General features: G+C 36.5%; 2 protein-coding genes across 2 annotated transcripts in view; one reads left to right on the plus strand and one right to left on the minus strand.

Moving 5' to 3' along the window:
* DYTN (dystrotelin) overlaps positions 1-6,038 on the plus strand; it is a gene marked incomplete at both ends in the record, with an annotated part of 50,509 nt that extends 44,471 nt beyond the window's left edge. The window contains one exon of the mRNA XM_082630407.1: positions 5,935-6,038. Within this exon, the coding sequence (XP_082486533.1) occupies positions 5,935-6,038 (104 nt within the window). The remainder of the gene's footprint in view (positions 1-5,934) is intronic.
* A 3,189-nt stretch (positions 6,039-9,227) lies between these two features.
* Positions 9,228-13,870, minus strand: FAM237A (family with sequence similarity 237 member A; the record flags this gene model as incomplete). The annotated part of the gene is made up of 2 exons (XM_082631138.1): positions 9,228-9,367; positions 13,459-13,870. The coding sequence occupies 2 exons, from the start codon at positions 13,868-13,870 to the stop codon at positions 9,228-9,230; spliced, it is 552 nt and encodes a 183-aa protein (XP_082487264.1).
* Positions 13,871-14,969: the final 1,099 nt, after the last annotated feature.

Below are 14,969 nucleotides of genomic sequence, written 5' to 3' on the forward strand. Positions count from 1 at the left end.
GTTAAATCTAAAGGCTTTTTTTATTAATACTTCTTTATTATAGCTATTCTGTTTTACAGTGACTGTCTTATTTATAGAGTATTTTGTCATCTTAATATATCTATATTTGTATCCATTTCTTTTTAAGAAAGTGTAAGATCTTTTATGTTGGAGTGATCATATAGAGACTGGTGATAAAACAAGGATAACATTCTCATGCGTTTCTGCATCAAAGAAGGCCTTCCCAAAATATTTCTGAGTTGGTGTATTAGTTTGCTAGGACTTCCGTAATGAAGTATCACAGATCGGGTGGTTTAAACAATTAAAAAATTTTTTTTCTCATGCTCCTGGAGGCTGGAAGTCTGAGATCAAGGTGTCAGCAGTGTTGGTGTCTTCTGAGGCCTCTCTCCTTGGGCTGTAGATGGCTGTCTTCTCCTTGTGTTTTCATACCATTTTCCCTCTGTGCATGCCCCTATCCAAATTTCCTCTTCTTATAAAGACACTACTCATATTGGTTTAGGATCCAGCCACGTAAACTCCATTTAATTTAATTAACTCTTTAAAGACTCTATCTCCAAATAGAGTCACATTTGGAGATACTGGGAGTGGGACTTCAGTATATGAATTTGGGGAGGGAGACACAATTCAGCCCATAATAGTTGGTGAGCTATAAAATGGGAACATGATAATGTCAGTTATATATTGAACTTGGTAGAGCCAAGTCAATGAAGTAATTACTTGGTGATTCTAAAAATATCTACTGTGAAGAGAGTTGGAATTATAATCCTGTATTAGAGAAAACAAGATCACAAAGATACCAGCAGCATGCTCAGGCTGCCTGAGACAAAGACTGGATGAGAACTCCCTGTGCCTGATTCTTAGGCCAACACAATATTCCACCCACTTATTTCCATCTAAACATCAGTGGGGTCATGATGAGTATTCAAAGCAAAGTCAATATCCACTTGACCTTTATAGGAAAATTTCACATAAAATTTTGACTTTTATTTTAGAAACTATTTTAGAATTTCACATATTCATCTCATTTTTATTTATTTATTTTTTGTTTCTCCAATTGAGTTTATGAAAGCTGTTGACTTTTAAAATATTGTATTGGGTCAGCCCTCACAAATGTAGTAGGCTATATTGTACATTTCAGATTCCTAATAGACTAGGTCTACTACACATATTTGGGAGACAATATCCCAGCACTGCATGCAGTTTGACACCTAAAAGATCCATGCATATTTTAAGTAACTATACATATAAATGTATCTGTATCTATATATACACCCATCATTATATCATTTAAAGGGAAATCATGAAAAGGCAAAGTTTATTTTTAAATTCAGATAATGCAATAAGGTATAAAGATGCAGTTAGCATTATCCAATCTTGTAGATAATGTAAAAAATATATTCTCAAAAAATTTACCTCTGCTTCCATTTACAATTTAAATAGGACCATTGAGATGTTTCTGTAGGTAGTATGCATTATTATACAAAAGTGCTTATGATATTAGCAAGGAAGTACATCTTTCCCTTTTTGTTATTCTACTGCATTGTATACTTTGTGATAATTCAGTGAGTACTAATTGACAAGATTTAAATTTATAGTCATTTCTTTTATATCAGTTTTATTTCTTTGAGGCTTTTTTTTTTTTTTTTTTTTTTTTGCGGTACGTGGGCCTCTCACTGTTGCGGCCTCTCCCGCTGCAGAACACAGGCTCTGGACGCACAGCTCAGCGGCCATGGCTCATGGGCCTAGCCACTCCACAGCATGTGGGATCTTCCCGGACCCGGGCACGAACCCATGTCCCCTGCATCGGCAGGTGGACTCTCAGCCACTGCGCCACCAGGGAAGCCCTCTTTGAGGCTTTTAAGCATAGGATCTATGTTAATCTTCATGGCTAATATCTACATTTATTAAACACTGCCGTTCTTCACTCAAATATTTCTTACTAAGTTTGTATCCTTATTCAATCAGGTATTGAATATGATTCTGTTTGTAAACTCTACTTAGCCACTGGCAATATGGATTATAAAAATACACCCCATAATTTATGCATGCTTATCAAAACCACAGCAAATGTAATCAGAGACAGAAATGTGATAACCACACATATGAAGATGTGGAAGGGCAAACAAACTAAATTAAGGTATTGGTCATTTTTGTTTTATTTCTATCTCTGTTACAGATGCATCAGATAACAACAGGAAATTTCTAATCATTTTACTGCCCCTGTTTTTTATTTTTTAATTTGAGAATTGTTGGAAAAATTAGAAAGATCTATTGTTTGTAATATACTAATATTTGCTCAGACTGTCAACATATTCACCCAGTGTGTGATTATCCTAGTAGCTGACTAGTTTTTTGAATTGGAGCTTTGCTAAGGAGTCAACACATTTTGGAAATTAAGATGAACTTTATATTACATAAGACTTAATAAGATGAAAACGGCAAGCATGATGGTCAGTTTGGGGGCAGTTGTTGACATTAACTGAATAGAGTCTTTCAATATCAAGATCTAGGATAATAGGATTTCAGGAGACCCTGAGAGCTTAATGGAAAAGAGAAAGTGTGTAGAAGGGGTTCCCCAAACCTCTTTAAATTCCACATGTTGGACTGAAAATCAGTAGCAAACATTTTGTTCAAATTTGCAGTAAAGGAGTTAGATTTGAAACAGCATCTAACATTACTTGCTTCTGTGGTGACAAAAAAAAACCCTTAATGCTCTACTCTTACTTTCTCAATAAATTATTTTCTGTCCCTTTCTGAGTGAAATTTCCTACTTACATCTCTGAAATTCTTTCCCCAGCTTCTCTTCCATCCCTCTTTGCCATCCATTTACCACAGTAGGTTTCAAGGATGAGAAGGGAAGGTGAGGGAGAGATGATGGGATTAGGAGGGCATGGTTGAGAGTGGGGATGTGGAAGAATTATTCCTGTTCCTTTATTCCCCACCTGCAACCATCATCTAAACTATTATTTTAAATAATCAGAAGATAAAGTTTGGACTTTAGCAGGTTGTAGAAAAATAAAGAGCAGTGCTTTAGCAACCACAGGTAAGAGAAGTTCAACACTGGATCTTTATCTCACATATTTAGAAGGTAGACTTCTCAAATGCTGCCTGGGAATCCTAAGGATATATACTGAACGCCTAGTGAATATTTCTCTCTCTGATATATATATGTACACACACACACACACACACACACACACACACACACACACACATATATATATATATAAAAGTAGAAGTAATTTTTCTGGATGGGAAAAGATACACAAGAGTTCCAGCATTAAGCTCCATGAAGGTAGAAAAAAATGTCTAGTTGGTTCATCCTTCATTCACTCATTCATTCAACAAATAGTCATCAAGATTTAATTATGTGCCAAGAGCTGTGCTTGATGCTGGGCATTCATTTTGAAAGGGGTAAATTTATGTTTTTAAAACACTTTGTCATTGTGTAGAAAGTGGCTTGGAGAGGGGCAGGTGGTGGCGGCTTGGACTTGGTAGATTGTCATACACTTATTGCTATAAGGAAAGCTGGGAAAGCTGAGATGGAGGGAGGTCAGCAAATCAAGAATTCTGTTTTGAACACATTAAGTGTGAATTGCTTGGAGACAGCCAGATGGAAATATCAGAGTGGCAGTCAACATGTACAATCTGGAGCTCAAGGTCTTAGTCCAGAGTAGATATTCAATACATATTGGTTTGCTTCATTAATTATTATTGTAAGGAAGACATGGGCTCAGTATTTCAATTGCCAGAAGAGTAATCCTAGAGTAGATAATCTAATACTTTTAAACCTCTATACCCATCATTCTGATAGCCTTCTCTCACATCCCAAATTCATTCAGAGACCAGATAGATTGTTAACTACATTCAAGTGAATTATTCTCCCATTGTGATTTCCTCTGGACTGCTGATTTCACAGGTTTGTCCATCTAACATCTCACTAGGCCTCTGACTATATACTATATTAATTCAGTCCCTATATGTATGGAATTCCAAGTTTATGCCAAGCAACATGCTTGGTGTTAGGTGCATATCTTTGGCTAGTTTTAACATTTCAAGGGACTAGAGCTTAAAAATAAAACAACCAAACAAGAAAAAAAGAACCAATGTATGAAATGAATTATTGCCTCTCTATTTCTTTATTGTATTTAAAGTTTTTATAACTGTGGGCTGAGGAATAGAATATCCTAAAATAAGTTTGCCTCTGGACAAAGTTTTTATTCAGGCAATAAAATATTGTTTATTCAGGGTCCTTGTAGTTCTGGGGCAGTGTTAGAGAATAGACAGTAAAAAAAAACATGAACCCTCTCCTCTTATGTTCAACAGAAAACAGCACAGATGGAGCCATAATAAATCATGTAACTAAAGTGTATAACAAACTAAGCCTTTACATGTTTTTATTTCCTGTGATCTTATTTTTTAAATTATACAAACAATATTATGCAGCATGCTCATTGTAAAATTAAAATGCCTAAGTGCATGTTTTTCAAAAATGATTTCATCATCATATCCTTCACTCCCTGCCACCTGTTTCTCAGAGGTAAAAAATGTTGGCAGTTTAGTGAGTTTTTCCTTCAGACTTTTTTCTTTGCATATATGTGTTTTTACTTTCTCATCATAAGTTAGGTTGTACTTGTTTTGCTTTTTCCACTTGACAAAATATCTTAGACATTGGGCAGTGTCATTTTTTAAGTGCTGCATAATATCCCAGGGTATAAATATACCATAATTTATTTATTGGTGTGTAATTAAGTTGCTCCCAATTTTTTATTATAATAAGAACGTTTTGGTGAGTATTGTTATAGCATATATCTTAGTTCTCAGGTATAAATATCTTTGTAGGATCAATTCTTAGAAATGGAACTTTTAGCTTAAAAATTATGCGTATCCAACTTTTGGTTAATAACTGCCGAATTGTAGCGCTTTCTACAACACAATTCCTATTACAATAGGTCATAGAGGACCACTCAAACCATTAATCAGTAACTATAGAGCAGAGGTCTCAAAGCATCTTCTCTAGACCAGCAGCATCCATATCACCTGGGAACTTATTAGAAGCACAATTTCTTGGGCCCCATCCCTGATGTACTGTGGTAGTCAGAGTTCTCCAGAGCAACCGAACAAACAGGATGTATATATAGATATAGAATGAGATTCATTTTAAGGAATTGGCCCACACAATTATGGAGGCTAGCAAGTCTAAAGATCAGTAGTCAGCAAGCTGGAGACCCAGAAGAGCCAATGTGTAGTTCCAATGCAAAAGCAGGCAGGCTCGAGCCTTAGAAAGAGCTGATATTTCCTTTTGAGTCCAAAGGAAGAAGAAAACTGATGTCTCGCCTGGAATACAGTAAGGCAGAAGGAATTCTCTTACTCAGACTTTTTGTTCTATTCAAGCCTTCAGTTGATTGGACAAGGTCCATCCATATTAGGGAGGGCAATCTGCTTTTACTCTGTCTACCAATTCAAATGTTAACCTTATCCAGAAACACCTTCACAGACACACCAAGAATAATGTTTGATCAAATATCTGGACACCACAGTCTAATCAAATTGACACATAAAATTAACCATCATGTACACTGAATCAGAACTCTGAGGGTGGGACCTAGCAATCTATTTTAACACTGTCCAGATGATTTTAACATACGCCAGAGTCTGAAAACCACTGCTCTAGACTGGGCTTTCTGGCTACTCAGATTCGTGCTTGAAGTTATGGGAAAATGCTCTTTAAGAACCCACAACTTGGTTGAATTAGTAATTGATCACGGTAAATGATACCCATCTCATTTGCAAGCTAGATTAGAGAAAGGGCATTGCCATCAGGACCTGCAGGGAGATGGATTTTATTTCTTCTCTGTGCTAGAGCTTTATTAAGATCAGCTTGAGAACCTACAGGTGCTTTCTCTGAAGGACTTTCCTCTTTGTTGTTTTCAGACCTGCAATCTTCCGTAAATATGGACCTGTATTGTGGAGCTGAGCGAGTATGCAGGGCCTTCTCTGCCCTTGTTGATCAGATCACTTTGCCCAACTTGAAGTGAAAAAGAGTCCAGGCTCAAAGGCCCCTTGTGGTGATGACGCAACATGTTTTCAAAATCTGTACTAAAAGAACTAAACCTTCTACCTCTTTCTCAATAGTCTGGCATGAAGCATGAAGAAAATTTTATTTTTTAATGTCTCTACTCATGTGTCTTAGTTCTTCAGAGTAAAGCCTTGGGAGTGAGGAGTGATAGAGGAAAATGGGAAGGAGCCGAGTCAAATCCAGATGTGCTGCATTTCCAATAGAGGCCCCTTCTTTGAAAACATTGGTAGTAATATTCAAGTGTGTGATCTACAGAATTCATGCAATGATCTTCTTCAATATCTGAATTACCGAATTGATGACCTAATTTTCTATCTAGATGCTCCTGCTGGAGAATAGGCTTGGCAAAGAACTAACACACACACACACACACACACACACACACACACACATATGTGCATACCAGACACACACTTGAGTGCATGCAGATATGGTGAGATCTGAATGAACTCTGTGGATTGTACCAATGTCAATCTTCTGGTTGTGTTATTGTACTATAGTTATGCAAGATGTTACTATGGAGGGAAACTGGATGAAGGGTATACAGGATGTCTCTGTATTATCTCTTACAACGTATATGAATGAGCAATTATCTCAAAATAAATTTATTTTAAAAACATGAATGTTTCTCACTAAAACCCCACATTTATTGAATTTGGCCAAAGTACTTGTGTGCCTCCATCCTCTGTATGTATGATTAGGGTATAGATGCTTAACTTAATAATGTCCAAAGTAGTAGCCAACATTTTTTGACTGTGAGAGCACTTAGCTTCTAAGCGCCATGTATGTATTAATACTAATTTAAACTTCACAACAAACCTGGTAAGAAGATATCTCTTTTTATGAGACAACTGAGACACAAAGAGGGTCAGTAACTTGTCCAAAGTCGTTTGGTCACTACTTGACAAAGATGAGATTGGAACCCAGCTCCTAAGCCTGTACTCTAACCACTGCTTGCACTTTCTCTAAATAAATATTGTTATGGTTCCATTGTTTCACCTGTTTTTTGTTTTGTTTTTTTGTTTGTTTGTTTGTTTTGTGCGGTATGCGGGCCTCTCACCTCTGTGGCCCCTCCTGTTGCAGAGCACAGGCTCCGGACGTGCAGCAGCCATGGCTCACGGGCCCAGCCACTCTGCAGCATGTGGGATCTTCCTGGACCGGGACACGAACCCATGTCCCCTGCATCGGCAGGAGGACTCTCAACCACTGCGCCACCAGGGAAGCCCTCACCTGTTTTCTTGATGTGCAGTCCCTATTACATTCAGAGAGGCTCTGGGCTATGATTTATATGATCCATAACTTCTAGTAATGTTTCCAGAGTGAAATAATGTCCAACTGGGTAGGATTAAGACTAGGTTACCCCTGTTCAATCTCATCCTAATCTTTTTGAATTTGCTTTTCAGCCTATCATGAATTTTTTATTTTGGTTTTGTTATTCAACATATTCACTCTCCTTCTTACTTCATTCCAGCTTGTTCCTTACAAGTTTGGTAAGTATGCCCCAGAGCACTGGTCAGCAAACTACAGCCCACAGGCCAAATCTGCCCGCTGCCAGTTTTGTGCAGGCTGTGAAATTATTACATTTAAAAAATAATAATTGAAAAAATCAGATGAGGAGTAATATTTTGTAACAGTTGGACATGACATGGAGTCAAATTTCAGTGTCTGTGAGCAAAGTTTTAAAATTGGAACACCACCGTGCTCATGTATTTACATATTACCTACAGCTGCTTTAATTCTACAAAGACAGAACTGATTAGTTACTCCAGAGACTGGATGGCCCACAGAGCATCAGAAAAAATTGGCAGCCCCTTGTGTAGTACCAAGGTGTGGGAGGAGCAAGGGGCAGGCATCTCTTCAGCGATTTATAAGAGGTAATGAGTTTACATAATGGTTTTTAAGAATATGATGCAAGACATTAGAGAAAGTAGCACAGAAGCAAAACCATGAGCCTCTGTAGAAATGGTAGTCAAAGAGTGGCAGCTTTTAATGTGCTTATTCTTCTAATCAAGTTAAAGCTGAGGCTGGACCCCCTCCCCTGTTCCTTCCCCAGACTTCCTTCCCCTATTGTTGAGATTTGGCTAATCTTCAGATGCAGCTGTGTCTTCTAATAATAACCCTTTGGATAAGATTTTTCACTTAAGGAGGGCCATAAACCTTCAGTGAAAACACTGAGGCTTCCTTTGGACCTGGGAAAAGCAAGTGAAATGCTAACATATCTGAAATTCAAACTGGTTGTCAACCATCAGTTATAATAGAATGATTGGAGAGATGAGCATAATTAGAGATAAAAATAGCATTGTGTCTGGAACTCAAATATATTTGTTAATTGGACTTCTTTGCTATGAACCTCATTCAAGCCTGGTCATTTTGAGAGCAAATATTTTTATGGGATCTTTTCTCATAATGCTCTTCATTTGATTTTTAGTTTTCTTTTCATTGTAAATTGTAACCAGTTACAATCTTAATATTTAATCCAATAGAAAATATGCTGAGAAAAAATTTATACCTACTGCTATTTTATTAGAGTTTGGATTATCATTAATGGTAACATTAAATATTGAAATAAAAAGACTCCAATAACATTACTTGGGGTCGAGAGCTTTTATTAATTTTGTTTCTATTAGAAGAATGCTTTATTCACCAGTTTTGTGTTTTGTTTTTTGCTTCACTCAGTTCAAAATATTCAAAAATATTCTTTCAAACAAAATTCAGGTAATTACCACCAATAACTGGTAATTAATAAATATAGTCTCTTATATGCCTGTGCATAAGCAATCCAGTGGTTAATATTTCAAAGTCATGCAGTGTATTCAAGTTAAATGTGTGGCACTCTAGTTCTTTAACAATGTCAAGCATCCCAAAACAATGATCAAGATAGATACAAAGAATCTGAGTAGCACGATCCCCTACTCATCTTTGGAAGCTATTTTAACTGTTTCAGACAGTGGGATGATCTGGCAGTAATGTTGCCATTTGAAGGAACATGCTAACGTCCTAAAAGGATGAAACTAAGTACTCTGAGAGAATGTGGCTTAAGAGTTGTCTCTGGATGCTCCCACCATTCCAAGTAAATAAATGATCAGTAGTCAAGAAAAAATATATATATATTTATATTCCAATATGTGCATTAGCTCTGAGGTTCGATTTATTTTCTCTTTATTTCCAGGCTACTGGTCACTTTTCCAATGAACTTAGACCCACTCCTATGTGCATGCCTGTTTATCAAGTCTTCAATCAACTCTTTCTTCTTTAAGGAAGGGATTCTTGGTGGCTGAGGATATACACCTGAAAGTAGAGAAAAGCAACTAGTCATTAGGTCACCAAATTATTTTCAGGCTAATTATCAATGACTTGGTTTTTAAAAGAATGTTTGCTGTTTCTGCCACTCAGCTATTAATATTCTGTATAAATTTATTGCAGAGGTGTATTTGAAATTTTTATTTATGCAAAACTTTGTGTCCTATGAAGTTTAATTATATAATATGAATTAAGTAGATTATAATAAATACATTTCCTATTTGATTAATATGTATTAAAAATATTTTTCTGACTAAAAAAGTAAAAAATTGTCATCATATAATTTTAATATAAAAATATAAAGAAAAATGTTTAAACCACCTATAATATAATCTTCCAGAGAGAACCATAGTTTTACACATACATACTTTATACCATAATTTAGTTTACCATTACCCTATTATGGGACATTTAGATTATTTCCAATTTTCTGTTGCTATAAATAATATTGTAGTGAAGAGCCTTATACTGCAAAATTGGCTACAGCTCTGAATGATTCTTTAGAATAGATTTCTAGATTGGTAATTTCTGAATATGTTGCTTACAAAATTTCTCAGAGTGAGTAAAGTAGAAAATCAAGCATTTGTGAATCTAACATATTTCTGAAGCATTGTTTTCTCTTCTGTCTAATGTTTAAAAAATAAGCATTATGAACATTTGCCAGCTAGTTAGACACTGACTACAGACATCATCAAATTATAAACCTAAATTTTAACTTTCACGTCACAGAGGAAAGCAAAGACTCACAATTTTTCTAGACCATCCAAACTGCCAGGCTCAGGCAGGCAAGTTTTTCTGTTCCTCTCAGGGGCAGAGCAAGATTTGTTGAAGGAAGAGATCATCATTTTTGACACAAACAAAGATATACTTCAAAATCCTTTCATTTGTATTGAAGCCTTTACTAACCCTTGTGTTCACCTCAACTCTGTTATTTTCTATTTGGGAGATATTATCAGCCTACACTTTTCCTAAATCAATTCTCTCTCTCTCTCTCTCTCTCTCTCTCTCTCTCTCTCTCTCTCTCTCTGCCTTCACAGAATCCATCATAATTTAGTGGTGAAGCCTGGGTATACCCTCTTCAGCCTTCTGACTATTTTGGCATTCAGCTGTTAGCTTGTATCTTTCTAGACAAAATAACAATGCTCTTTTGTGTCTTCTCAAACGATGATATCTTTGGCCTTCAGAATTTTTGGAATTCTCATTTCTGGATCACCTCTGTTTCTGCTTATTAAAGTTATAAACCACCACAATGTCTAGGTCATCACTCAGCTCAGTAAGCTGTCCTTGGAGTAAAGCTCTTCCAGAGTCTTTCTGTAGTTAAATCCATACTTTTCATACATTTATTGTTTATAAAATCACAGAACTTCAGAACACAGAATGTGAAGAGACTTTAAGGGCCTTCTAATTCTTTGATATCCCTCGTTTTCAGATGAAGAAACTAAGAGCTAAATAAGTCAATTAACTTGCCCAAGGTTACTTAGCTATTTGATATCTCTTGTTTTCATATTTGCTGATGCAATATTAACAAATATATTAACATACAAAGTTATATAGGAGTTTTGTGTTTTTAATAAGGCATGATTCATTGCAACATTTCTCAAGTGAATTTAAACTATTTAACTTGAAGACATCAAAATAGCAAGAACCTTTCCGGGTATTATGTAGACACTTACTTTAGTTTTTCCCTTCTGCTCTGATGATGTGATTTCCCTGAGAACTGTGGAGACAAACACCTCTTCACCCTCACCCCCATCCCAACCTAGTAGAATATTAATTCCCCGGGGACAAAAAAAAAAAAAAATTAGTGAAGAATCTGTGCAGGTACATCCAGAGCCCAGTTGAGCCACTGGAGATTTAATCAAGCCTCTTGAGATGAAATCTCCATGTTCCTGAAACTAACTTTCAGATAGGGTGTCTTCTTGACCCAAGACCCTCTTTGACTGATTATACAATAGGAATGGAAAGTCTTATTTCCTGGTCTGCAACAATTGTTTATGTCAAACATTAAAATAACTTCAATAAGGTGAAATGTTTACCCCTAATATTTGCAAAGCAACTCCTAGTAAAGTTTGCAGACCAGCTGGGTCAATAGCAACTCTGTAGCAAGATGAAGGAAGTGACTTCCAAAGCTGAAGACAAATCTACCTTCAAAAAAAAAAAAAAAGATAGAAATGCCATGTTGGGCTTCTCTGGTGGCACAGTGGTTGAGAGTCCACCTGCCGATGCAGGGGACACGGGTTCGTGCCCCCATCCAGGAAGATCCCACATGCCGTGGAGCGGCTAAGCCCGTGAGCCATGGCCACTGAGCCTGCGCATCCGGAGCCTGTGCTCCACAACGGGAGAGGCCACAACAGTGAGAGGCCCGTGTACCGCAAAAACAAAAACAAAAACAAAACAAAACAAAAAAAAGAAATGCCATGTTGAAGTATGCTCAGAAAATTACATGTAGTCTCAGACTATTATAGTAGCCTGTTGCAAGCAAGCAAACTGAAAGCTGTTTTTGAGATTATATATATAGTAATTTTAATATACAAATTATATAATATAATTAATTTAATTAATTTAATTAATTATATTATATAATTATAGATAATTATTTTCCTGTTAAGTTGAACACAAATATTATTTTCATTTATTCTATAGATACTTAAAGTAATTCAAAGTGAGTGTAAAATACAAAAACAAGAAATAGTGGTAGTAATTTGAATACCACTGTTAAGTAGAGTAAGAATGGAAAAAAGAGCCTACAGTACAGATGAAGAAAATATACAGTCTTTACTGTTGCTGATGCCTTGGAAGTCTCTGTTCAAAATATTTTTAAAATATTGGTAACCAACATTTAAAGATAGTCATTTTGTATTTCTGCTTTAGTAGCTAAGCTGCTAAAAGAATATTTCCTCTAAAAAAGGAAATTGGTTTAAGTGACAATAACACTTGCCAAAATAATAAATTTATCTATAAATAATTGTGGTGGATTATCTATCTGGCTTTATGGATCAGCTAATAATATTTTTTGTTACCGAGGTTAAAACAAACTAGATATTTAAAGGTTCTACAATATCTTGGGGAAAGATTGATCTATAACTATTACTGTTAATTGCTATTTTAATAGATTTTTTACAGGAACATATAGCAGTTCTCACAATCAAATGTACAATTGCAAAAATTATTTATGCTTCAGTTTTCCACTAGTGCATAAATAGTTACTACCACCCAAACAGCCATTGCTGCAAGCTTTAGAAGCACATTGGTTGAAACAACACCAAAAAAGGAACAAAAACAGTATGAATAAGGCTGTTATTCTCAGCTTACAGTGATTTATTCACCCTCCTTCTAATTCTATAAAGGATATTTTTTCTAGTGCCCCTGGAGAAGACTGCATTTGAATACCATATTTACTTCAGTGAAAAATCTCTAAATTTGTAGGAAGTTCCAGATTTCTAAAAATTAATTACTCAGCTTGCTGGAAGTTAATTACTTATTTGCAATTTGTTCAAAACAACAAGGAAGAGTGAATTTGCAAGCCAGCTGATTTTTCTACCGTTTATCCATCAACTAAGTAAGTACATCTCAAGGAGTCCTTCCCATTTACATGAAAGCAATTAGTTTTTGTTTCTGTTTTTGTTTTTCTATTTAAAAGGGGCAAGAGCTTGTGTGCTGTGAGCCTTCCCCAGGCTTATTATATTCAAATCTTCCCAATTCCATAGCAAGTGAACACAGGTTATGACTACCAATGTTCAGCCTAACTGAAAAAAATAATGCTAATTTGGGGGCATCCCTTTATACCTTGATATTGTATTTTAGGGATCATGTCTTTTCCTACTTTTCTTTCTGATTCTTCTTTGCTGCTGTTGAATGAAGTATGAAGATGAAGACAATATGTTGATAAAAACAGCTACTGCAAATTACAAAAGGAAGTGCTATCTATCTTCCTATCACTTGCGTGCTCTTTGGGCTCACCCCCGAGGAGGCTATGTGTGGCAATGGATTCCCCTAAAGCCATTTCCCTCTTCCTCACAATTCAGCACATTCATACTTGATTGATCCTTTCAAAAGATATGGGACCTGGGGTTGACCACCTTTTTTTCTCCCTGTGTGCTGTGGATGCACTGCTGAGATCTTCTCTTCCTCTCCAGCCAATTGCCTCCTTCCTAAGCCATGGTTTCTGGAGAGGACACAGTCCACATAGATGTCCCAGAAGAGTTGGGCCAGATCCCAAAACAGTGCCCCATGCTGCAAGTTCTCAGATGACTTCAGGTAGATCATAAAATCCCAGAAACCTGAAACAGTGTTGGAAATTCGAGGCTTCCACATTTCTAGGAGGAGTACTGAAGAAGATTCCCAGCACTGAGGATCAGCTTGGTTAAAAGCCAGCAGATCTGTCTGGCTGTGACAGAAGAAAGGAGACACACAGCACATTCCCACAATGAGCAGGGAGCAGGTGAGACTCCAGGGGCGGTAGATCCCTCCTCTGTTCCCAGGATCGGCCATGGCCTTGAAACTGCACAAGATGGAAATATTTCATATGAGTTCCTGCTTGTGCTCCACTCAGTAAAGAAAATAATTATGCCTTTAAGAATCTTGGTGCCAGCAAAGGAAACATACCATCATCTCTGGGAAAAGTCCTATCCTACCTCCCATCTCACAAGCCCCATTCTATCTAAAATGATGCATTGTCAAGCCAGGTAGTACAAAACCAAGATGTTTAGATTAAGAAAGATTTATTCCTAAGATGTGCTTTTGTAAGATAAATAAGTAAACTTGTTTTTTCCCTAGTACAGAGAAATATAGTTTAAAAGAGTATTAAGTGAAATTTTTCAGTCTTGCTACATGGCTTTCATTATTCTATAATTGCATAATTTCGCCTAGCTATCCTGAACCAGGACTCCCATGCAATTAAGAATTTGAACATATTTTACCCTTGGATGCTTTCCTATTATGGTTCCTTTTATTATTAAAAAAAGGTATAAGAATTGTAAAATGTTATAAATAAAAATAAACACAAGATAGTGTGATAAAAGTATGGGAACCAAGGTATATTCAACCCATTAGAGTAGAATTAATAAACATTTTACAAACACCTGAAATGTTCTGCAATTCTGACATAATTTTCATAAAGAGGATCTTTTCTCATTTTTCTCATCTTGCTATAAATCTCAAGAATTTTAACAAAAATTATTTGCCTCTCATCCAGCTTTTCTGGCTTTCATAGCCGGTTGCAATAAAACCAAGACATCCATATACACTTTGAAATTATTATGTTACACTTCAGACAAATCCAATGAGAAATGATGTACTTAAAATAATAACAAACTGGGGCTTCCCTGGTGGCGCAGTGGTTGAGAGTCCGCCTGCCGATGCAGGGGACACGGGTTCGTGCCCCGGTCCGGGAAGATCCCACATGCCACGGAGCGGCTGGGCCCGTGAGCCATGGCCGCTGAGCCTGCGCGTCCGGAGCCTGTGCTCCGCAACGGGAGAGGCCACAACAGTGAGAGGCCCGCGTACCGCAAAAATAATAATAATAATAATAAACAAACCAAATTTTTTCCCAGATAAAAAGGTTTACCTGAATCTTCACGAATGTATATGG

The sequence above is a fragment of the Mesoplodon mirus genome (genome assembly GCF_964341445.2).
Source record: "Mesoplodon mirus genome assembly, chromosome: 8".
NCBI classification, from domain to species: Eukaryota; Metazoa; Chordata; class Mammalia; order Artiodactyla; family Ziphiidae; genus Mesoplodon; species Mesoplodon mirus.